The 25,407-nt window shown below is 35.0% G+C and overlaps 1 protein-coding gene across 2 annotated transcripts in view; it reads right to left on the bottom strand.

Annotated features, from left to right (window-relative positions):
* LOC115878135 (cilia- and flagella-associated protein 44) overlaps positions 1–25,407 on the bottom strand; it is a 202,647-nt gene that overhangs the window by 42,509 nt on the left and 134,731 nt on the right. For both annotated transcript variants that reach the window (XM_030894520.1, XM_030894513.1), the window contains exons 21-27: positions 23,139–23,272; positions 21,297–21,429; positions 15,349–15,548; positions 14,404–14,641; positions 8,832–9,012; positions 7,218–7,389; positions 6,888–7,026 (exon numbers count right to left, since the gene is read on the bottom strand). In XM_030894520.1, coding sequence (XP_030750380.1) covers positions 6,888–7,026; positions 7,218–7,389; positions 8,832–9,012; positions 14,404–14,641; positions 15,349–15,548; positions 21,297–21,429; positions 23,139–23,272 — 1,197 coding nt within the window. The remainder of the gene's footprint in view (positions 1–6,887; positions 7,027–7,217; positions 7,390–8,831; positions 9,013–14,403; positions 14,642–15,348; positions 15,549–21,296; positions 21,430–23,138; positions 23,273–25,407) is intronic.

Raw genomic sequence — 25,407 nt, 5'->3', positions numbered from 1 at the left:
GTTATTTCTTTACTTTAATCTTAAACATCTAAAAGAGCATACACATTGTCAAAGTCCAAATTGTAGTAAAATCATAAAAATTTTCATATTTATTTCTTTTTTTCATTTTTATTTTTTTTTATTCATAAGTTGATTTATTCATAATAACTACGGTTAATATTATGCATATTATTAGATCGCACACTGAAATTTCAAATTCACAATAAAAAAAGTTAAAAATAATATTTTTAAATTGCTGACTTGAATATTATTTTTTGAATCAATCAGTTGGCTCAAATTTCCTTATTCAATGTTAATTAAAGCTGATCAATATTGTTGCGATGAATATAATCAGATTAAATAATTTAAAAACCAGAGTCGAACTTGAAATAATTTTAAATAATAATTAAATACACTACTCAAAACAATTATCGCATATTTGAAAAAAAATAATTATTACATATTTCTAAATGAAGCATGCATTTTTCTGCCTTTCTCTTGTGAGTTTTTTTTTAGGATAATTAAGGTACGCACTGACATGTAATTTTTAGTCGGCCGACTATTTAGTTGCAAAAGTGAAAATAATATATAAATAAAAATAAAAAACATTCATTCTTATGGAGCCGATCGGCCCAATATTTGTGAAATGTAATCAAATTTTTAATCGGCCGAATATTTAGTTCAATATTTGTAACCAATATATCTTTATGGAGTCGCGCTCACATGCAATCAAATAGTCCGCCGATTGACTTCATAAGTATGTATTGTTTTTACTTTTGCAACTAAATAGTCGGCCGACTAAAAATTAGATGTCGCGCGCAGGCTTGTTGTATGGAATTTCCCTTCACAATATCCATACTATTTAAAATCGTAAGTCAGGGAATTCAAAGTGTCTTGTTTTTCAAATTAATATTTTTTTTAGAAAATATGCGATAATTGTTTTGAGTAGTGTAGTTTTGTTCTTGTTAAGGTACCCAAAACAAAAAATATATAAAGTGTGGCATATCATTGTACTCAAAAGACCGAGTTATTTCAAAAACTGAAATAAAAATGCAGGTCCGTATTTAAAAAAAAATAAATTAGCCTCTGTATCTCACAAATTATCAGCTAATTTGAAAATCTAAAAATATTATCAGATAGCCTTAATAAAGTGGCTAGGAGAATGTGCAATCCTTGAAATTTTTAAAACTTTTTTGATGCATCTTGGTGAACATCCCAAAGCGCAACTCTGCCCTAATTTAACCATGTTCGTATCTATTTTCTATTATTTTAACCTATTGCGGCTATACAGGGTGCTACAAATTCGAGGTACGAGCATTGGTATCTCGGTAACCGTAATAGATACGAACATGGTTAAATTAGGGCAGAGCATAACAATATATATATATATATATATATATATATATATATATATATATATATATATATATATATATATATATATATATATATATATATATATATATATATATATATATATATATATATATATATATATATATATATATATATATATATATATATATATATATATATATATACCGCCAGTGTCCACTGTCATTCGGATTCTCCTACCATTGACCTTCCGTCGATCACTAAACTGTCGGCGGTTCTTCCCCAGACTCCTAATGGAAAAAAATGGGGGGCTCTGTTCTCCCCAGTCAATACTCGCCCCTTAGTATTGACTGATTTTAGTTTTCCTGGTGCCTACGTTATATATATATATATATATATATATATATATATATATATATATATATATATATATATATATATATATATATATATATATATATATATATATATATATATATATATATATATATATATATATATATATATATATATATATATATATATATATATATATATATTATATATATATATATATATATATATATATATATATATATTGTTACAGATTCCGGGGGGTCCACTATTTAAACTCACGATAAAATACTTAACGAATTTATTTGTCTCACTCTGTACACATAACTTATACTATTTACAACACAATTTATGCAACTACTATACTCTAACGGTATTTCGCGGTATTATCAAACTTCAGACTTCAGACTATCTTCAGACTGGTCCAACTGTCAAAGCGCGGGCCTTATATACCCCCTGGCGATGGTTTCTGGAATTTTCTAAAGAATTCTGTAATTTTCTTTTACTTTCTGTCGAATTCGACAGGTTCCTCAATGCACATTGCGGTTATGTAGCAGTAATGCAGTTATGCAACCAGTAATACACCTTGACCTTAACATTGCCCCCTTCTCAAATTTGATCGTCCCGATCAAGGTTTCCTGTCTGGTATCTCTTCAATCGATCCAGATGAACTACTTTCATCTTACTTCTAGGGCTGCATTGAATCCGGTACAAAACATCATTTATCCTCTTGATGACTGTATAAAGACCTTCCCTTGCTGGAGTTAACTTAGGGGACCTTCCTTTCTTGCGCTGTGGGTTATACAACCATACCCTATCGTCCTGTTGAAATCCCGTAGAATTAGCTCTGAGGTCGTAAAGAGCTTTCATCCGGTCACTGGCTAGCGCAATCTTACTTCTAACGGTCTGATGAATTTCCAATAACCTTTCCTTCAGTTCATCCGCGTAGTCCTCTACGTTTGTGGTGCCGTCGTCTGGTGATCCGAACGCCAAGTCACACACCAAGGCAACCGTAATTCTCGACCAAACAAAATCTTCGATGGTGAAAGTCCGGTGGTGTTGTGAACTGCACTTCTATACGCCATTAGGAATAGCGGTATGTGCTGATCCCAATCTCTTTGATGTTCGTCCACCATTTTCGAGATGTGTTCTTCAATGGTCTTATTGAATCTTTCGACCATCCCATCAGACTGCGGATGTAAAGCTGTTGTCCTAGTCTTGTGAATACCAAGCAGATCACACATCTTCTGACAGGGTCTTCTGGACAAACCGTCTGCGTTACCATGCATCTTTCCAGCACGATGTTGGATGGTAAAGTGATACTGCTGGAGCTTCTCGAGCCATCGCGCTATTTGACCTTCAGGTTGTTTCATCTCCATAAGCCACTTGAGAGCCGCATGATCTGTCCTAATTAAAAATTCTTGGCTATACAGTTATTTATGGAAATGATCAACTGCCTTTACAATTGCTAGCAGCTCCTTCCGGGTAACGCAGTAATTCCTTTCTGGTTTGGATAGAACTCGACTGTAATATTCTATCACTCGTTCTTCGCCATCTTGCACTTGTGATAGCACTGCACCTATGCCGATATTGCTGGCGTCGGTATCCAGGATATACCTCCCTTGTTGTTGCGGGTAGGCTAGAATAGGACTTGAACATAAAGCCGCCTTAAGTCTTCCAAAGGCTACATCACAATCGGTGTTCCATTCGTAGCCGACTTCATCACCTGTAAGTCTATGTAAGGGTGCAGCTATATTGGCAAATCCCTTGACAAATCTTCTGTAATAGGTGCATAAACCCAGAAAACTTCTAAGTTCATGTTTGTCGCGAGGTTTAGGCCAATCCTTGATCGCAGCGATTTTCTTCTGGTCGGTGTAAATTCCGTCTGCCGAGACTACATGACCCAAGAATTCCACTTGTCGCTGGAATAAGCTACACTTCTTCGGGTTCAAGTACAGGTGAGCATTCCGTATGCGGCCGAAGACTTCTCCTAAATTTCGCAAGTGCTCCTCAAAAGTTCTTCCCATAACCAATACATCGTCGAGGTAAACCAAGCACGTTTTCCAAGTTAATCCTCTTAACACCACCTCCATGAGACGTTCGAAAGTAGCTGGAGCATTGCATAACCCAAACGGCATGACCTTGAATTGGTATAGTCCGTTTCCTGTAGAAAAAACCGTCTTTTCTTTGTCTTCCTCGTCCAGGCCAACTTGCCAGTATCCACCAGCACGAACCTGCCAGTGTGGTTAACGTGTCGTCTATACGTGGCAGTGGGTAGCTGTCCTTCTTAGTGACGTCATTGAGCTTCCGATAGTCCACGCAGAATCGTGTACTACCATCTTTCTTCGTCACCAAAACAACAGGAGATGACCATGGACTCGATGATTCTTCGATAACTCCATCTTCTAGCATCTTATCTACCATTGTCTCCATTTCTTGTTGTTTGGACAGGGGCAACCTTCTAGGACGTTGTCGAATCGGCTGAGCATGATCAGTATTACTCCGGTGCTTCACAAAATCTGTTCTTCCACTGTTGTTCTTCTCAAAAATACTGCCATGCTTTAGCAGGAACTGCTTAGCCTTCTGTTTCTCCTCAGATGTTAGGTGATCCCATGGGTGCTCTAGATGTTTTAGTGTTTCTTTGGATGCCATTTGTGTAACAGCTGACGGCACTTCATCACATCGGGTGACACTTCTTACAGGTTCGCAGATGGCTATCTTGTCACCTTTTTGAATCTTGACACAATTCGGGAAAACATTCGCAATTCTGATCGGTATATTCTTGTCGGTGTTCACCCATGACTTTCCTACTAAGTACCTATCTTGTTTGTTGTCGCTACTTTGTACCAGTCCAACACAGCACCCAGCGATTTTCTCCACTTTACCGAATACGATCTTCTCGGTATTACCAGGTATCACCACAGTTTCCGCTGATCTTACATCCATTCTTCCTGGTCCCTCGTCTGGAGATAACATAAACTCTTCATTTCCGATATTCAGGATATTTCTCTGGTGATCGAACGAAAATCCATGTTGACGAATCACATCCATGCCCAAGATGAAGTCATCTTCAATATCTGCCACTAAAACGCTATGCTGGAACTTCAAATTTCCTAACTTCAGTTCGACGATAGCCTCTCCCCGTACAACGGCCATTTCCCCCGTAACTGTACGTAAACACACTCTTCTTCTCAGAGGCATCAGCTTCAATCCTTGCACTGAGTTAGCCCGCACCAACGATACCATAGCGCCAGTGTCCACTGTCATTCGGATTCCCTTTCCATTGACTTTCCCGTCGATCACTAAACTGTCAGCGGTTCTTCCCAGACTCCTAATGGAAAAAATCCTGGGGGCTCTGTTCTCCCCAGTCAATACTCGCCCCTTAGTATTGACTGATTTTAGTTTTCCTGGTGCCTACGTTCTCTGGATGGTGAACGGGATCGCATTTGGACACGGCAATCCCGTTTAATGTGGCCATTCCTGCCACATCTATAGCACCTTATTTCCTGGGATCTTCTATGATTCTCTGTCTGGGTGTTGTTGCTACTCTTGTTCACTAGTAACTCACATAGTTTACTAAACATCTCCTCCAAACGTATGTGAGAACTTCCGGGCTGTTCCTCGACCGTTACAGATCTTATCTTCGGTCTAGGGATGGCGCTAAAAGCAGCTTCGATTTCCAGCGCCCTGACCAGTGCTTCGCTGCTTGTAGAAAATCGGGATATTTGCAGCGCCCTCTGTAACTCGTTGTCCTTTAATCCACTGATAAAGCACTGAGCAGCGAGTTCCTCCCTAAATCCTTCCGGAGCTTCTGGATATGCCAGATGTACCAGCCGACGTAAGTCTGCTTCAAATTCCTGCAGACTCTCTCCGGACCTCTGCAGGCGTGTCTTGATCTGAGTCTGGTAAAGTTGGCATCGATGTTGGTCGCCATATCTTCTGTCCAGTGCAGCGACCAACGTTTGGTATTCCTGCTGTTGGGCTGCAGGAATAGTTTGCAGCAGTTTCAGGGCAGGGCCACGCAGCGCGATGACAAGTGCTGCTGCTTTCTCTTGGTCAGTCCATCCATTGGCAGCAGCCGCTGCTTCAAACTGGCGGTGGTACATCGTCCAGGTGGTTTGTCCATCGTAGGTCGGGGCCTTAAGGTTCGCAGTTCCTTGAACGCCAGGTGTTCTTACTTGTGCCTTGGTCTTCTGTAGGTCCATCTCTAATTTTTCCATTTTCTGCTGAAGGCGCTTCTCCAGATCTTCTACGGCTTCTTGAAGGTGGTTCTGCTGTCTTCTTTCCGAATTTTCGAGACTTTTCTGCATGCGGTCTTGATCTTCAATTTTGTCCTTCTGGCGACGTACTTCTAAATCTTCAACAATTTTCTCCAACCGTTCTTGTCTAATTTCTTGATTTTCTAGAATTTTCTGAAGCCGGTCCTGTTCTTTTTGTTTGTCGTGCTGTCGTTGAACTTTGAAATCTTCGAAAATTTTCTGAAGCCGGTCCTGTTCTTCATGTTTGTCATGCTGTCCTTGAGCTTTTAAATCTTCGAGAATTTTCTCAAGCCGGTCGTGTTCTTCTTGTTTTTCTTGTTGTCGTTGAATTTTCAAATCTTCAAAAATTTTCTCAAGCCGGTCCTGTTCTTCTTGACGGCGTAATTTTTCTTCGTCTTTTTCTTCTGCTTTCTCTCTTCTCATATTCTCCATAAAATCGCCCAATAATTTGCTTACTTCCTCCATTTTCTTCGCTTGCTCCCTTGTACCAACCATAAAAATACTCTGATTCGGTCTAAAAATCTTCCAATCAACTTAATTTCTTCTTAAAATCTTCTTGAATCGTACTTCCGACACCAATTGTTACGGATTCCCTGGGTCCACTATTTAAACTCACGATAAAATACTTAACGAATTTATTTGTCTCACTCTGTACAAACAACTTATACTATTTACAACACAATTTATGCAACTACTATTACTCTAACGGTATTTCGCGGTATTATCAAACTTCAGACTTCAGACTATCTTCAGACTATCTTCAGACTGGTCCAACTGTCAAAGCGCGGACCTTATATACCCCCTGGCGATGGTTTCTGGAATTTTCTAAAGAATTCTGTAATTTTCTTTTACTTTCTGTTGAATTCGCCAGGTTTGGCTCAATGCACGTTGCGGTTATGTAGTATGTGTAATGCAGTTATGCAACCAGTAATACACCTTGACCTTAACAATATATGTATATTCATAAAGGTAACGACTTACTCGAAATTCCTCCAATGTGTTTACACATTCTTGGTACTCCACACGTACTTTTGCCATTTTTTTATTCTGTATATCAATATTCTTTTTGGTTATTTCCATTAATGTAACTTCTTCTCTTTCGGTTTGTTCAATTTCATGTCTAAATGTATACAGAATTAACCGTATGGTTAGTAATAATAATAAATAAATTTAAATTTTGCAGTATTATCTCCTATTTAAACAAAAAAAAATTCTAAGAAAAAAAAATCGCAACATTGTTTTTTAGAGGGAGTCTAATATCGTGTACAAAATTATTTATTCATGTTGTGTGTTTATACGAATAAGACATACCTTGTGGTCCTTAGTTCTACTGTTAAATTAAATAGAGCTGGTTCACATCCCTTAGGACATACGTTAATATCTTGCTTCATAAAGCCAAAGTCGCGTGAATCGATGCTACCTTCGTCTTCTTCATAATCAGATTCCTCAGAACTTGAAGATGATGAGGATGAAGTTTGTTCATCTAGACGAATATTTTATTTGTTAATACATATTCATAATGATAAACGTTAGTTCAGTATAATATAGTACAATAATAGTAGTTCTCATAAATTATTTAGTGTTTCTGGTTTCTTGATTTTTTTTATTTCTCCATGTACGATAATTCTCGACAAATTTTTCCATTTTATTTTCATCTCGAGTATCATGTTAATTTTAAAATTTTGCTTATTACAAATTAAACTAATAGGCGATCAATTAAATGAAATGGTAATTGAACAACGAACAAACAAAGCGGAGCGTCGAAATACCGACTGGAGATGGTTCGCCGCTAGTTGTTTGCACGCGGAGCGCGCGCAACTTGAAAACACGTACCAATAGGTACGAATTGGTGCGCGCGTGCCGCGCGTTCGCGGCGCAGCGCGCCAATGTATAAATACCATTACGTGGGCATTTCCCCCACGAGAGATGGCACATGCTTTTTTGAAACATCCTGTTGGTAATTATAAAAACTTATAACAAAACTAACATTTTGCTACCATCTTAAACTAAAAATGCCTTCTATATTTATAAACTATTGTGCTAATAACGTCGAGTTTTTCGATTAAACAAATAATAATTAATTTTCAATACTGTTTTTCAATTTGAGCATAGTATGCCCATATACATATAACTAAAATACACTCAGTGTTCCCTATTTAACCCCGGGTGCTGTTTTCGTGCCGTAAGAAAAAGACAACATAACTCAGCTCCATATTAATGCTGCATAAGTCTATTTCACACGGATATTGATTGAACTGCGATTGCGCCAAACTCCGATTGATTGTTGTTTTAGTTCTATTTGGATTACTTTTTATTTGTGTGCGTAAAAGAGTGATTTTGTTTAGTTTATTGTTTCCAATCATTTTTTGATATTTTTCCAACTCCACGATAATGTGTTATAAATAATAAAAATATAAATAAAATTGAAGGTTAGGTGAAATGTCAGCACTTCATTTTCACGACACTTCCATTTAAAAACACCGACCAATGAAAACTTCTTCAGGTAAGGCATGCGCAGTTAAAAGAATATCCGGGTGAAATAGACTTATGCAAAATTCCATATTTCTCTTTCATTGTTTGGGCTTCACTTTTTGGAGATTAGGCTGAGTATATTTTAGTTATATGTATATGAGTATGCCAACTAAAACTAACCAGTAACCCGAAAAAAATCATCAACAAAGAAATAACATTTTAATTGAAAGCCTTTTCCGGTGATGCAATGCTATATTTTAGACACGTCACGTGTTATATGAGGTTTCTAGAGCGCACGGGATTGACTTGTCCAGTTTTTGAGTTGTTGATTTTTTCTCCATCACAAATAAAGGAAAAATTTTCGATAATTCTTTAGCAGAAACCTTAGTACCTTATAAAGAAATAATAAAGAAATGAAGAATACTTATTTTTCATTAAACAAAATTTATTTACCATCTGTTTTCATCTTGGGAGGTCGATATTTCTTTCTGAATACCTTTTTCAAAAAATCGAAGAATTTGTTATTTTCAGCGGCCATTTTAAACCTTTCGTGTATTTTTAATTCGTCAGATTTTAAATTTTCAATTTTTTTTTCACAGCCCTCTTTCTTTGCTTTCATAGTATCCAAAATGTCCTAAAATTAAAAGGATACATAAGGTTGTAAACAGACAATAACTAACTAACCTAACCCAAACCAAAAATGTATTATTTTGATAAATATAAAATATTGCGTTAAATAATTAAGTTAATGTAAATTATTTTATTATTATTATTTTTTTATTACATAAAATATGCGTTTAGCTGGATCCAGTAATAGATATTATTGCAGCATAATTGAAGTATACATGATAGACATTCTTTTATATTTAATGTTTATGATGTCATAATTTATGACATCAAATTGAGATGAACCGCCTATTTAAAAATAGACATATTTATTTAAATTCAAAACATAACCTATTCTCCTCAAATTTCCTAAAATATTGCTTCTGTCGAGGCGCATCCGAGGTAATCGCAAAAAAAAAATATTTAACACAACGTAGGTTCCTTTCTTTCATTTAAATTTCTTGTTATACAGTTGGCCAAAATATTACCTCTTCAACTTTGTTGACGAATTTGGATTGTTACACTACAAAATATACTCTAATAATAAATTTCAAGATGTATTTATTGTAAATATAGAAAACCAGTCGGAAACCTATATCGGATTAGAACATCTTCCAGAAAAGTTTCTAATATTTTTAAAGTTAACTGTGGATGGGTGTATATTATGTAAATCCATCATATGTCGACTCTTGTTGTTTTTAACCAGTCTTATTGGTTTATAGACATGACATCTTTCAATAATGTTGCGGACCCGTGTGGACTCGGCCTAACCTGACTAATATGCCCCGTTCCCATGATAGAAAGAATACAAGGTATGATATTGCGCAGGTTGTTCACTACGTCACAGGTGATAAACGGCACCATTGGTCGGCAAGCTCCGCGCGCCAATTTCAAACTGTCAAACAGATGACACAATAGCTTTGTTCGGGTTCTTGTTATTACCGATTCTGAACCATCCTAGAACTCCGCAGCGCATGCGCAAGTGAAATAATGTCTTCATATTTCCTTCTGCGCATACGCATCACAGTTCTAGGACGGTTCAGAATCGGTAATAAGAGAAACCCGAAGTAAGCTAATAAATGTGAAAATAATTTTTCAAATGTCATGCTAGATGATTTGACATAACTTTTGGGGTTATGTCCTAATTCTTCCCTATTTTAGGTTTTTTTTATTAGTGGCAATTTAACAATATGCATATTTTTTTGTATGGCGTATGACGTCACAGGTGGTATGCGCAAACTTAGCGAAATTGGAGCCGCTATCGATCATACCTTGTTTTCTTTGTATCATGCCCCGCTCCCATTCAAGGGCGGATACAGAAATTTATTTTAGGGGGGCCCAAATAAAAAATAATGCCAAATATGCCTTTTAGGGCGCCATTTTTAACCCAAAAGCCAGGAGATTTTAGGGGGGCACGGCCCCCCCCCCCTCTGTATCCGCCACTGCTCCCATTCGAAAGCGAATGGAATAATTCGGAGAAACAGAGAACGGCGACCAGACATAAACAGAAAATTCGACTAAGATCTAGACTGTCTGTTTCTCTCATACATAAAACCTGGGGCCTGAGGAGGGAAAAAACAAACAGCTTCGGTCGATGCGTACAATTGCCGCGCTAAATTCAAAATAAATTCCTTTAAGTTAAATAATTGTAAATAAGTTATAAATAGTTCTTCAAGTAGTTTTATCGTTATTGTTTTTATTACTTAGTGTAAAATAAATTGTGTTTAAATAAATTAGACTTTCTGTCCACACAGAACCAACGAAAAACATAACAATATGATTGGAGTGACTATACGCGAAGGAACACGGACGCAGATGCGTGCATGAATTCGACTTGATATTTTTGAGACTTGTCAAACTCTTCCGACTTCCGACTTCGATTGGTTAGAAACGGTTAACCAATCGAAGCCTTTCAATTCAACCAATAAAATTAATATCGTATCATCGTAACGTCGGACAACGGATGCATGAAAATCAAGTTTAAACGGTGGTTAAATACAGCACAGAACAGGGAAAATGAAAAAGGATAGGAAAGATCTCTATACAGGGTGCTACAAATTCGAGGTACGAGCATTGGTATCTCGGTAACCGTAATAGATACGAACATGGTTAAATTGGGGCAAAGTTGCGTTTTGGGATGTCCACCAAGATGCCATCAAAAAAGTTTTAAAAATTCCAAGGATTGCTGATTTTTTTTTGGAAAAAATGGATTTTTTTGAAAATTAATTTTATTTTTTCCTGTCGTTACTTTTTAACTGATTTATATTTAAAAAAACAGAGCCGGACTTGAAATTAGTTTAAATAAATTGTGTTCAAATGTCCGAGACAAAAAAAGTATAAAGTGTGGCCAGTGGCGGATACAGAGGGGGGCCCATGGGGCCCGGGCCCCCCCTAAAATCTGTAAATTGTGTTAAATATTAGACTTTTGGGTTAAAAATGGCGCCCTAAAAAGCATATTCTACATTACTTTTTATTTTGGCCCCCCCCTAAAATAAATTCCTGTATCCGCCCCTGAGTGTAGCATATCATTGTAGTCAGGAGATCGAGTTCTTTCAAAACCTAAAATAAAAAATGCAGGTCCGTATTTAAAAAAATTAAGTTGTTGGCCTGTGTATCTCACAAATTATCAGCTAATTTGAAAATATAAAAATACTATCGGATAGCTCTAATAAAGTGGCTATGAGAATGTGCAATTAGTTTTTAGATTTTCTAAAAAGTAACGACAGGAAAAAATAAAATTGATTTTCCAAAAAATCTGTTTTTTCCAAAAAAACTCAGAAATTTTTAAAACTTTTTTGATGGCATCTTGGTGAACATCCCAAGTCGCAACTTTGCCCCAATTTAACCATCTTCGTATCTATTACGGTTTCCGAGATACCAGTGCTCGTACCTCGAATTTGTAGCACCCTGTATAGTAGTAGATAAAGGCGGGTTGAAGAAGAATAAGAAGAAGGTGGAAAACCATAAAAAAAACATAAAATTTTGATAAATAATGTGATATTCTAAATACAATTAATATCTATTCAAACATCAGCTAAAACGACTAAAAAAGGACTATGAAAACAAAATGGGCTCTTTCACAAAAAATAAAATACCCAATTCAAGGACAAAATCTGAAATAGAAGACTATTTTCAGTATATTTATCCAAAAAAAATCGTTCCATGACATTGAATAATTTTTTTATAGGCCTTCAAAATTGCTTTAATTTGAAATAATTTTAAAGCGCCAATTGATGACGTATGAAAAATACGCCCAAACACATTGCAGAACCGTGCTCGTGAGCCAGCCAACAACTGGCAACATTGCGATTTGATTTGAACAGCACCACCTCAACTCAAGGCCAATCAACATGATATGGGAAGGCAAATATGGCGGCGAAGGCAGCGCATTATTAAATGGTTTACCTTTAACCTGAAAAGCCTGTAGTGGTTTCTCGTTCCGATTGCATACCAGAAATAATTAATTATCTTTAGTTTGTTGTGCTTCTGCAACACGTTTGTTTAGTTCTTAGTGTTCAGTGCATGGTGTGATCAGAAAATTGTGATAAAATAACAGTGTAATAAAAATCCAAACCAGACATTCCACATAGGGAAATTCAAACTTTTGTGCTTGTCGTACTCCTCTACTATTAATTATTTTAAGGTAAGAACTAGAAGTATTTATCAAGATATTACACCTAAATGAGTAAAAAGCCTTCACCACCAGTCTGCATAGTACTTTATATATGGTTACTTACAATAATCAAAAGACAGGTATTAAAGGGTAGGTATTAACATTTTATTGTAGCATACCTTTTACCTGCTCTGTTCCGAATTCTCACGAGAATTATAGAGGGGGTCCCAATGTTTCTGCTTTTATATTCCCCAAAAATGACGAGCTTCGTAAAAAATGGTTGACAGCTATCAAAAGAGATAATTTCACTCCTACTAGTAGTTCTCGGGTAATAAATATGCCTCAAAAAGGGCCAAAGGCCAAAGCCTCTGTTACCCTAGTGGGGATGATGTTATGGTTAGGTTAGGTTAGGTTTAGCTAATGCTTACGCTTCCGTCACATTAAGTAAAATATTGGAAGAATAATCAAGCTTTTTGCATCAAAAAGATCACAGAAAGATATTGACAACATTGACATTTGAAAATATAAATGGCCTGGATGTAAGTCTTTTTTAGGTCACAATTGCCCCTCACATACTTCAGAATTTATTATTAAATCCATCTTGTTCAGAATATCCAATATTTTATTGAAGAACTATGCAAAAAAGGAATGGCGTCTTTACCACAAAGACAATGCCCTATGTAAAGAGAAAGAGTAAAGAAAACTAAGCTAAGCGTTAAGTTTTACTTACGAACCCCCAAAAAGGTATTTAGTTTTTTTTCTATATAAAATCTTGAAACACATATTATATTTTTTAGTTATCCTCACCTATTATAGTTTAAATTTATTCCCATTTGTGTAATGCTGCAAAACATAGGAAAAATATTCCATATTTTTTGACTCAAGCCAGTGTAGTTTATAATTCCAAGAGCATTTACCAAGGCTTTTATTTACTTAGACAAGTAACTTCCTCTACTGTCCACAATAGTATATATTTATCAAACGTGCAGTAAATTCTAAAGTATGGTAAGTAAGTGTTTGCAGTTGAATATTTAGTTTATATTGCTATTTTCTGTCATATATTTCCGGTTATTTCTTTTTCCCATGATTTTGAACACCCTATATATGCTACCTTAAGTTTGAATATTTTAACACTACCTACCTATTTTCTGAGAAAGCAGACCTTTTTATAAAAAATAACAACTGATGTTTTCAGAAAAGTAATAATACAAAAAATGCCATACTTATGTGGAGAGCTTTAGACTCCCTGTATATTAAAAAATTAGTGAAATATTACGTAATCTAACCCGACATTTGTGTGAAACATGTCTATTTGGAAATAAAACAGGTTTTAAAATACGCGCCAAAATAAAGCACTTCTATCTCCGCCATATTGGAAAAGGTTGAATGGCTTTGTGTGGAGGTGGTGGTGGGTCAGCATGGTGGCCCGGCCGTGTTGCCGCTTTTCAACATGCCAGGCGTGACGCATTAAAAATAAAGTGCGGATTTTTATTCTGGGCTTTTTTGTTTTTATTTATTTTCTTAAGAACGACTTCAAATTTTTCAAAAGTGAGATAGCAGAAAATTCTAGAATTAATTGCTTTATTCAATTATGCTAATTCCAAAATATAGTGAAAGAGCCCATTCGCGAGAACGGTATTGTTTTAATATGGTTGACTTAGTTTCCGGTTCGTCAGTGACTTCGATTTTGTTACATTTCAAAATAAAAAATGCAGATATTGTTTTACGTTGAGTCAATAAACGTGAATAATTAAAATTAAGTTTAATCAAAACTTGTATGTATGTATTGTAAAACTTGTATTGTACCTCCATGTCATGCAATTCACTCAATTTGTTATTAACGATCTCTAAAAGCTTAAATTCTTCTGCTTCAGAATTTTTCAAAATTTGGAGCTCCTCATTCACACAAACCATGTAGATATCTATGAAATTGCCACCAATGAGAATGGGTAACCGTTCCTTCCGTGCCATATATATCCAGTTGTTAAAATCATTTATCATCTCTTCCATCTGGAGTACTTTAAGTGTCTGATTAAACAACTGTCTAGAAATTGAAATAAAACAATGTCAAACGTTAAAGTTAAATGTTAAAAAAGTTATAGCAAACTTTCACTGATTTTATTTTCTGATTTATACAAAACAACGTTTCGTATATATCAACTATCAAGTAGATATATAAAATAACATCCTAATCTACCCTATTTATACATGAGTTATGTTTATTCGGCTGTAAAAAAAACGTGAAACTGTGCTACAAACACTCCGGTAACGGGTTTCTTTACAAAAGTTTTCCAAGCCTTGGCGAAAATATTATTTTTCTTTGCCATCTATCAGATTTTCCTCACTCCTATTGTATCTGAGAGATACATTATTTTTCCTGATCAACCATTTCAAGCGGACGGACGGGAAAAAATGGAAAGATTGAAATATTTTAGAAAATGTTACTCAGACACCAGTTCTGTTATTATAACTTTTTAAGAAAAGATAGATTTTTTAGCGTAGAAAAAGATAGAAATTTACCGTACTACTAAAAAGACCTATAATGATAGTCAAATTAAAGTCGGGCTTGAAATGGTGCTATTGAAAATTCTTGGACGGACGGGACATCAAAATCCAAATTATTTTTTATGCTTATGTTCAATCTACTTTTTCTTAAGTTAAAAAAACTTAATGAAAAATGATATGTAATTGTTTTTTATCTAAAAATTGTTACTTATCTTTACAATTTTTATGTAAATAAGTAATACCTACCTATTTAATCGCTGAACTTTTGAGTAAGATTCAAATGGAGTTTCTACGTCTTCAGGAATATTAGCCAATTCATTAAAAGTTAAGTCCATACATTTAAAAACTTCTTCACATGGAATATTGCTGGAAAATACTCCATTTTCGTATTTAATATCACCTTTGCGTTGCAATGTTTGTTTTTCTAATTCATCTCCGGTTGGACACTATAAATATGATATTTATTGACTCATTTATTTAAGAATTATAAAAATCACAGACTTTTTAAGTCATAAAAACTACAAGCATAACTGACGAAAGGTTTAGATTTTGAAATTCAGGATAAACTTAAAAATTTAACTGGATTGACATTGGTACCAATAGAACTGATTTATTTTTTACTTTTTATAAGCTTAGAAAAGAAGGAGATAAAGAAGAACTAATGTAGAATATTTAGAAGGGGAGTCAATCACCGCGACCTTATAGATCTATTGTGTGTTCCCCTTTCTTGAGTTATAACGAGTTATAACTCATCATACAGTCTCAGGGCTTTAAGAAAAGCCAGTATCTGAGACGGCTCCACAGAGGCCAGCTCTCCATCCTCGACATCAGACGTGCCAAGGTTCATGGCACGAATGGTCGTCGTCTCGGCGCACTCAGTGATAAGGTGTTCTGGTGTTTCCCCATTTTCCCCACAAAATCTGCATTCGCCGTTGTTTCTCAGTTTCAGCCTACTGAGGTGTTCGTTGAGGAGACAGTGTCCTGTTAGAAACCCCGTGACAATCGAAGATTGTTTTTACTTAAATCAAGGAAAACCTTTGATTTTTTCTCGGTCATAAGTTCTAAGGAACTTTTTCGAGTGTCTTAGACCGTTGGAGGACACCCATTCCAAGTTACGGATGGAGTCTTCCAGATTCTTCAGTTCCGCTTTCAGTTGGTTCCCGTTTGGAAAACAGAACGGTTCTGGTCCAGTTAGTGGAGTGTTCGCTCCTTTCCTAGCTAGATCATTTGCTTTTTCATTGCCTTCTATCCCTTGGTGAGCAGGCACCCAGAGTAGGAGGACTTTATTTTCTTTGCCTAATTTGTTGAGCTTCTCTAGGCATTCTTTGACCAACCTCGAATTGATGGTTGCTGAGTTGATCGCGTTAAGTGCTGCTTGACTATCGGATAGGATGGCAATTTCCTGTTTTCGTTATAGTTCCTATCCAAGATAAATTGTACGCATCTTTCGATAGCGCAAATTTCTGCCTGAAGGATACTGGGGTAGGTGCCCATTGGTTCGGAGTATTCAGTTTTCGGCCCAAATACTCCTATCCCTGTCCCTGCTTTGGTTTTGGAAGCATCAGTATACCACGTGATGGTATGGTCTTTTATATGCTGAGTAAGCGTTTCTTTCTTCCAATCCTTTTTATTACTCAATACTACAGTGAGGTGTTTCTCAAAGTTGTAAATTCTTGGTATGTCATCCACTGGGAGTTGGAGAAGTGGAATTTTCTTTTTGAGGGTGAAGAAGAACTAAAGTCTATCCAACGAGCCAGGGAAGATTTCGACAGACGACGTCCAATAACGACAGGAAATGCAATTTACTTATGAATTCAAATATTGTCTTTTTTTATTTTTTTTTTCGTTCAATTTATTTTAAACTCATTTTATTCTAGCGAGCTGTCGACATTTAAGTAGATTTTATGTAATTTCTCTTGTTGGCGTGTATGGCACAATATCCATTCATATGTCCATTGTCCAATTATCTTTCTTTTTTACAGAAGATCTTGGGGAGCTGGTCTTTTTAACCTTTTAAATGTATGATTTGGTTCTGTTTTCATCAGTTGTCTTGCCAATAAGTTAGGATGGAATTTAATTCTCGTACAATACGTAAGCATTGAATACTTCTACTTCATTCTTGATTTTTAGGTCATTGTAAAGTTGATTATTTGTCATATAAAATGGGGCTCCAGTTGTCATGCAAAGAATTTTTGATTGAAATCGTTGATGTCTGATGCGGATGCTGTGTCCCGCAATTTCAAGCCGTAGGTCCAGATGGGTTTTAGTATACATTTATACAGGGTTGACCCTCTCACACGACGCGGAGGCTTCAAGGAGAACGGTCGTTTATATCGAAATGAAATTTTGGTAGCTTATGTAGATTATTTTAGAGCATTTTTTGAATATACAGAGAGTTCAACAGGGTGTCCCCAAAAAAAGTTACACATACAAGTTGTGTTTTTTGTATTGGAACTTGGAACACCCTATATATCAATGGATTTTCGAATTTTAGAAGAAAAATAAAGGCGAGTTTTATTAAAAAGGTATATGACTAAAATGTAAGGTTTTTGGTTTGGTTTGGTTTGGTTTGGTATTGTTGGACATATTTAACATTTTCTAAAAATGAAGAACAAATTTCAAATTTTAATAGAAGCTACCTAAATTGGAATTTGCCTTGTATAGCCTGATATTTCGTTAAAATAGCCATTGCATGCTAAACAAAATTAAAATTTAACCTAAAAAGTTATACAGGGTGGGACAAAATTAATTTTAAACATTGGTCACTTTTAAAAGCAAATTACTCCTTTATTTTAAATGGAACACCCAGTACATTATTGCGATATTCAATGAATAATTCATATATCTTCAAAATATTCTTAAGGTTTTTCCTAGACATTTTAGTTTTTGCGATTTTGCATCAGTAGATCTTTATTATTTGTAAAAATCTAGGTGGCTGTGATATATATTTTGTTAATTTAACAAAAATTAAAGGATGCAGAGTAAAATATTCAACGGTAATAAAAATACACGTTTAAAACATATTACAGAATTAAAACTAGATGTAAGCGTATTATTATGTGACAAATTTTAGCTAGTTGGAATCGAATGCTCAAAATGTTTCCTTTTCTGTTCACTGCATAAAATGACTCTCTTTCTAAAAGATATTTTCATGTTAAGAGGCATAGTGGCATAGTGGCCTACTTCGAAAAGCAGCCACATTTATTTCTCTCATGTTGTATGTTGTCGATAATAGTTGGTCGAGATTTGTAAGCACTGTCTTTAACATATCCCCATAAAAAACAGACTAGATAAATCAGGAGCATTTAAGCATTCTATAAATGGGTGAATGCACACTCCAGGCATCAATTAATAGATCATGTCACTTTCTCTCTCATGTTGGATAAGTAATAACTTTTGGGAAAATTCCTAAGAATTTGTCTCCCTTTTAACTGATACAAAATAATAATTATCTAGTTGTGAACGACTAGTTGTCTAGAAAGTTGTGACAGCCTGGTGACAGCTATGTTGAAGTAACGTCAGGCATATCACAGCCACCCAGATTTTTTTGATTAATTATCAAATAATAAAGATCTACTGATAGTAAATTATGAAAATTAAAATATCCAGGAAAATCTTTTTTTGAGAGGTAGCCAACCTTTATAGTATTTTGAAGAGACTTGAATTCTCGATAGAATATCAGAATAATATACTGTGCGTTCCATTTAAAATAAAAGAGTAACTTGCTTTTAAAGGGGACCAATGTTGAATATTAATTTTGTCTCACCCTGTATAAATTTTTGAGTCAAGTTTTAATTTGATTTAAAGTACAATCGTTATTTTAACTATATATTAGGCTATACCCGTAAAATTTAGCTTAGGTAGCTTTTATTGAAATTTAAAAATTGTTTTTTATTTTTAGAAAATGTTAAATATGTCATAAACCTTGCATTTTAATCATATACCTGATCAGGCTTCTTTCATGAAACTCACCTTTATTTCCCTCCTAGAATCCGAAAATCAATTAATATATAGGGTGTTCCGTTACACAAAATACAACTTTGATATGTAACTTTTTTGGGGACACCCTGTACTACTCACTATAATTTTAAAAAATGCTCAAAACTAACCTACATATGCTCACAAAATTTCATTTCATTACAAATTGTCGTTCTCCTTGGAGCCTCCGCGTCATATGAGAGGCGTTGTATTTTTATTTGGTTTAATGTCTCAGCTCAGGGTGTAAGTGACATGGACTAACTTAGTTTCATTGGTTTTTATTCTTGTATATGTTATAAACAAGGCTTTTATCCTTGTATACCTATGTTATAAACTTTATAAACAAGGCTTTTATCCTTCAACTTTTAGCCACTTTGATATTTCGGTTAAATCTCTTTGCAACTTTGCTGATGCGCCAAAGTTAGTGCGTCTTGTGTGTTCGGTAGATCGGAAGTATATATTAGGTAAAGTATTTATTAGTCCCAACACGCTACCTTGCGGAACTCCAGCTTGAATTTTAGGGAGAACTGTCACACTGTCGCCGTACTTAACGGAGAAGTGCCTGTCTTGGCAAAGCTAAGATATGATTTTATTGAAGAGATAGAGGTTTTTGCGTATTTCGAATCAAAGGCAGCGGAACAAATGGATTTGTATTCAAATGCTTCGTTGATCTTCTCTACCAACCTGTGGACCAGCTCGATATTACCATGGGCCTGTCGAAAACCAAATTGATGGTCGGGTATAAGTTTACAAGCTGTAATTCATATAGTCATGCGTTTTAGGAAGGAGAATTTTTAGAACCTTGCAAGGGACTGGGAGAAGTCTGATGGGGTGGTGATATTTTAAAGGGATGGGTTCTTTCCCGGTTTCTGAATCAAAATAATCTTGGCGTTCAAAATGCAATCAAAATAATCTTGGGAGTACAGAGTTTCTCCAGACAGATGCGGTTAAAAATTTGGGGGAGAAACTTAATCCCTATTTCTGGTAGTTTTCTTAAGATTTTGGACGTAATCAGATGATTACCAAATTTTCTAAAAAAAAATAAAAATTAACACATTTTTTGAACACAACAAAATAATATTAACTAAACAAAACTAGAAAACGTCATTTTTACTGCATCACAAGCAAATAAAAATACTTAGCTAAGAGTCATAAGTCAGGATTTCTCTGGGGGGTGCCCAGCAGTACATGGGGGGGGGGGGGGGTGCCGGCCCCCCTGTAGTTAAGCCAATGATAAAGTGTCAAATACAACGAGCCGTAACCATAGTTTCTCGATCTAGATCTAGATATATAATTACATACAAGGTATGCATTTTAAATATTTTTATATTATTTGGAACGTTTGAAATTGTTTAAAACTTATTTGTGGCGTTTGAAAAAAAAATAGAATGTTCTATTCGGAGTAAAAATTACTTTTTGTGCGTACTGTTTGAACGTACAGCCTCGCCAAGAGAAGTGTTATTTTTACTCCTAATAAAACAATACCTTGTGAACATTCAGTTTTTCCACTACATCTCTAGCACTTCCTTTTTTGTAAATGTTTTAGTCGGGATGTTTAAATGATGCGTTTAACCTAGCACTGTTGCTATTTCTTCATTTTTCGTGGATCCATTGTCATCATTTGGAGTAAATACTTCTGTCAAGTGTTTCGTTTAAATGAGAAATGTTTTTATAAGCTATTTTTTTCAAATAATAATACTAATTATTTACAGTTAATTTACAGTTTTTTTAATTAGTCTGACGGCGAGAGAACATGACAGTGGCAGTTGTTAACTGTCTTCTCTGGTATTTTAAATCAACATGACAATGATTGCATTTTCTGTCATTTTTTGGATGTTGTCGGTCGATCTCGTGCTTTCTCTAGTTGGACAAACTTTACTTATTATTTCTTAAATCTTAATGATATTTTTTGGGTAAATCAATGAAAAATTTTATTTTATAACATCCCATTGGGCTAACTAATTTTTGTTTCTTAATCATTTCCAAATATCATTTTTCAAAATCTTACAAAAAATTGTAAACCCAAATAGAAAGTTCTTTGAGAAAAATTTTTGATGTGATCTTATGAATAAAATTAGTTAACTTCTGAAAGTATCTCGAGAGATGCTTTGCGAAACACTTCGGGCATACTGTAGAGGGTGTTTTACGGTTTACAAAAATGTTGGATAAATGAATACATTTACAAATTTTAAAATAATTAAAATATCTATTCTTGCCTCAACAAACACTTCCTTAACTATATCGGAATCTTCTGTTTCCATCTCAGACACCGGTAAAACTATTTTTGGTATTAGTTTCTCTTCGGGGAACTCATTCGGATCATATTTTGGAATCGGGGGATCTACTTTCCTAAAAATAATAGATTTATTTGTTATGAAATTTTATATAACATATAAATACATTTAGGCATATCCGTTATATACGTATAAATACATTTACGCTATGTCATCAGCGTACGCAGCTCAGGATCTCTCTGAGAGATCAACAGAAGAATTAAGTTAGCTTGGAGTACTTATGGAACAAACTCAATCAAATTCAAATCTATAGAACACTATTTTGTCTAACGACAGTTAGAAACAGTTAAAAAATAAAGTTGATACGATGAAAGACCCCGGTAATAGATGCCATCTATATAATTAAATACCTCAAGTAGTGGCAATGGGCAGGACACCTGGCAAGAAGGATAGACAACAGATAGAGCACAAAAATTACTAATATCAAACCTGAGATGGGACCGTAATATTAGGAAATTAGCTTAGGTTAACTTGGGCCCGCATAGCCAACAATACGGATCACATTACAAAGAGGGTATCTAAATACATATACGAGGGAGGTTATACCATAATTGAAAATTGTTGAGTAAGCTAAAAATAATGATGACGATGATGACATATATTAGTGTAATGAAATAATACAACTAAAAATGAGTTATCCATTATGTTTAGGAAGACACTGGGTTTAAAACCCTTAAATCGCACCTAAGCTTAAAAATTGGCGGGGGCCGGAACTGGTTGCAGTGAAGGGAGAAAACATCCCTAAAGGGGCGGCCATCACGGTCTTTCTGCCGAGGAGCAAGGAGAAAGCCACCACCTGCCTGCTGAGCCTTATCCAGGGTCAGAACTTCAATGTAAGGACATCGAGTTGGCGAATCATCAACTCGAGGGAAGAGGGTCATGGTCAGGTCCTCCTCACAATAGGAATTGACCTCAAATCTAAGGAGGCAATAGAGAAAGAGGGTCATATCCTCTGTTATAGATACGGGACAACACCGGTATCAGATCAAGTTAAAGAGGTGGAGAAAATGGAGACACAGATCCTCCAGCCTCCACCTCACGGGTTCCTTAGCCGGAGGCAAGCTCCTCGACTGTGAAGAGCGGTACGGAGGGCCAAATTCCAACCGTGGAAGGGTGTGTACCCTCGGAGGAAGAACTGTTGTCAGAGGAGGATGGGAAATACCCTGTCCCCTCTACAACAGGGGTATGATGGGATATAGACTGTGTGATGATTCAAGGAAGGGGGCACAATAGATCTTTAAGGTCACAGTGATTAACCCCCTCCCTCTTACTCATTCTACATTCTAAGATACTCTCAAGACTCTCAGACTCACAAATTGTCATTTTATGTCATCATCCGAACAAACTATTTCATATTCACCGACTGAAAAAAACAAGTACAAAAAAATCACTGCCTCCTGGACTATCAGACAACATATAAATAGTTATAATAATATAGTTCTGAGAGTTAAATCGCCATCTTTCAAAATACTAATAAGGAAGAGTATAGGGTGTCCTATTTTCCTGTGTTGTGCGAAGTTTCCAAACATTTTTTCTCATAAAAAAAAGCTCATAAAATATACGAAAAAGGCACCCCTCTAACTGTGCCTGTTGAGCCACATTTTGCTGCCATTAATAATAACATGGTTAGCGAAACGCCCGTCCAGTGTAAAAGTAAAAGTGTTTTAATGTATTGTGGTGATTTAGTGTTTTATTTAGCAGTATAACACCAAAGGTTCCAACCCTCAACTGTAAGCCATAAGTGTATTTATATTTATTACATACCATAACTCTTTAGGTAATTCTTCATTTATAAGGAATAATTCTTTCTGTTCTTCTTTAAGCTTTTCAATTAGTTCATATTTATAGTCTCGTATTTTAAATACCTCTTCGATGAAGTTATGTCTTAAATTATATTGCTAAAAATTAGTTAGATGTTAAAATACTTGCCAATATAAAGGATACACGAAATAATTAGTTTACCTTACAACGAAATTAAATAAATACTTAAATAAAGTATTTACATAAAAGTAAAAGGGAATAAATAAAAGAAAGCCCCAATGAAGATACATTTTTTAAAACATAAAATTATATAAAAGTCCCCACGATATAGTATAATTTTTTTTTATTTGTATCATATTACTCATTGCTCCCATTTGTCATACCTAATTATATTCCATACCCCTATTGTATATAAACATCTAGCCAGAAGTAATCCTATATCATATATTATGATCTAGAGGGAAGTAATAACTAAATTTATTTATTGGGCAAAACCACTCGATTTTCTGTCCTTCAATACTATGGGACGTAAATCCTCTCGTTGCTTTTATGGGAAGGCCGTCGTATATTTTATTTTATCTACAACCGTTTAGTTATAACGTTTTTACATCACTATTTTTTTAGTATTTCAGTTACGTTATGAGATTCATAACACAACTAGTGGTGTTATGAATCTATAACACAACTAGTTGCTATAATAATGAAAAACAACTACGAACATCTAAATATATTAACTTTTCCGGCAATAATGATTCCGTGGCACGTACTGCGGCGACTTCTACATCTGAAGGGAGACTTTCGGAATCGCTCATCATAATTTTTTAAATAATTTTTCTGGGCAAAAAGTGCTCGCGTTTACTTGACAGGGCAAACTGACCAAAACTGACCATAGAAACCGACTTTTCAAAAAAAATGTGACAAATGTCATAGTTAAAGGTGTTAAAAGTGGGCGACTAATAAACGAAAACAGCATTTTCTTATTTTTCGGTTGTAGATAAAACGTTGTACATGACACGTGCGTTTAAACATGATTACAACACTCGTGTGATTAGAACGACGAGGTCTACGACCTCGTCGTTCTAATCGTTCACACTCGTTGTAATCATGTTCATAAACACACTTGTACTGTAAATAACTATAAACGTATTTGGGCAAAACCTACAGTAAGATTAGCCATGGAAACTTGACTAAAATATGACTACCCGTAGACACTTATTCTTTCTGCCTTCCGTTTTCATGGCTAATCTTACTGTTGGTTTTGCCCAAACACGTTTAAATAAAATGTTAGACTGAAACTGATGAAGTTAATCTACATTTATGTACAAAAAAATAGCTGACCCAACACAGCCTAAGACAAAAAATACCTCAGTCTTGAGATAAATGTATACCCAAAAGATATACCAACGCAAACACAAAAATTATAAATATATAAAAATATGTAAAATAAATAAATAATAATGTTTCGACGATACCTGAAAGTCAATAAAATTAACAGTAACGTGGAAATTGTTTTTTTTTAATACAGCATACCTAGTTTAAAACGTCCGCAAGATATACTCGTATTTAAGAATTGTTTTCTGTCACTTTCTGTTTCACCGAAAATGACTACAACTTTTGATTTTTAAATGGCACCCTCGGTATTTTTTACTTTATTCAATAGAAAATAACACTCTGAATAGAATGACATATCCTATGTCAACTTTTGACATTTTCGCATATTATGGTTTATTTGAAATTATAACAGGCGGTTCATAACGACAATTTGACTTGAAATACCAAGTGTATGGTATCAAATTATTCGTAAAAAAATGCCTTTTCCAAATATGCTTATGAGCCACCCTCGTTCCATTTGAAAAAATTGAGATATGATTAAAAATACAATATATAGGGTATCTTTTAACCGGCCAGTACAAGACATTAAAAACGTTAGACCATCAGATCTAATTTTCCAAGACCCCTTGATTAAAAATTAGCGTTTTTAACATAGTCATGGCACTCTAGATTGAAATTTAAAATACGATTTTTTATTAAGCGAGAATACCAAAAATTTGACATATGATATGTCATTCTATTCAGAATATCATTTTCTATAGAATAAAGTAAAAAAATACCGAGGGTGTCATTTAAAAATCAAAAGTTGTAGTCATTTCCGGTAAAACAGGAAGTGACAGAAAACAATTTTTTAATCAGAAAAAAATAAAAAAGTTTTAGGGGGAGCCACTTTTGAGACGCACCCCGTATACTAGTGATGGGATCACTCGAGTAAAAAATA

This window comes from Sitophilus oryzae, unplaced genomic scaffold, assembly GCF_002938485.1.
Source record: "Sitophilus oryzae breed Bouriz unplaced genomic scaffold, Soryzae_2.0 scaffold_1062_pilon_pilon, whole genome shotgun sequence".
Classification (NCBI taxonomy): Eukaryota; Metazoa; Arthropoda; class Insecta; order Coleoptera; family Curculionidae; genus Sitophilus; species Sitophilus oryzae.
The sequence above is the reverse complement of the archived record's forward strand: the minus strand, read 5'-3'. Positions and strand labels throughout refer to the sequence as shown.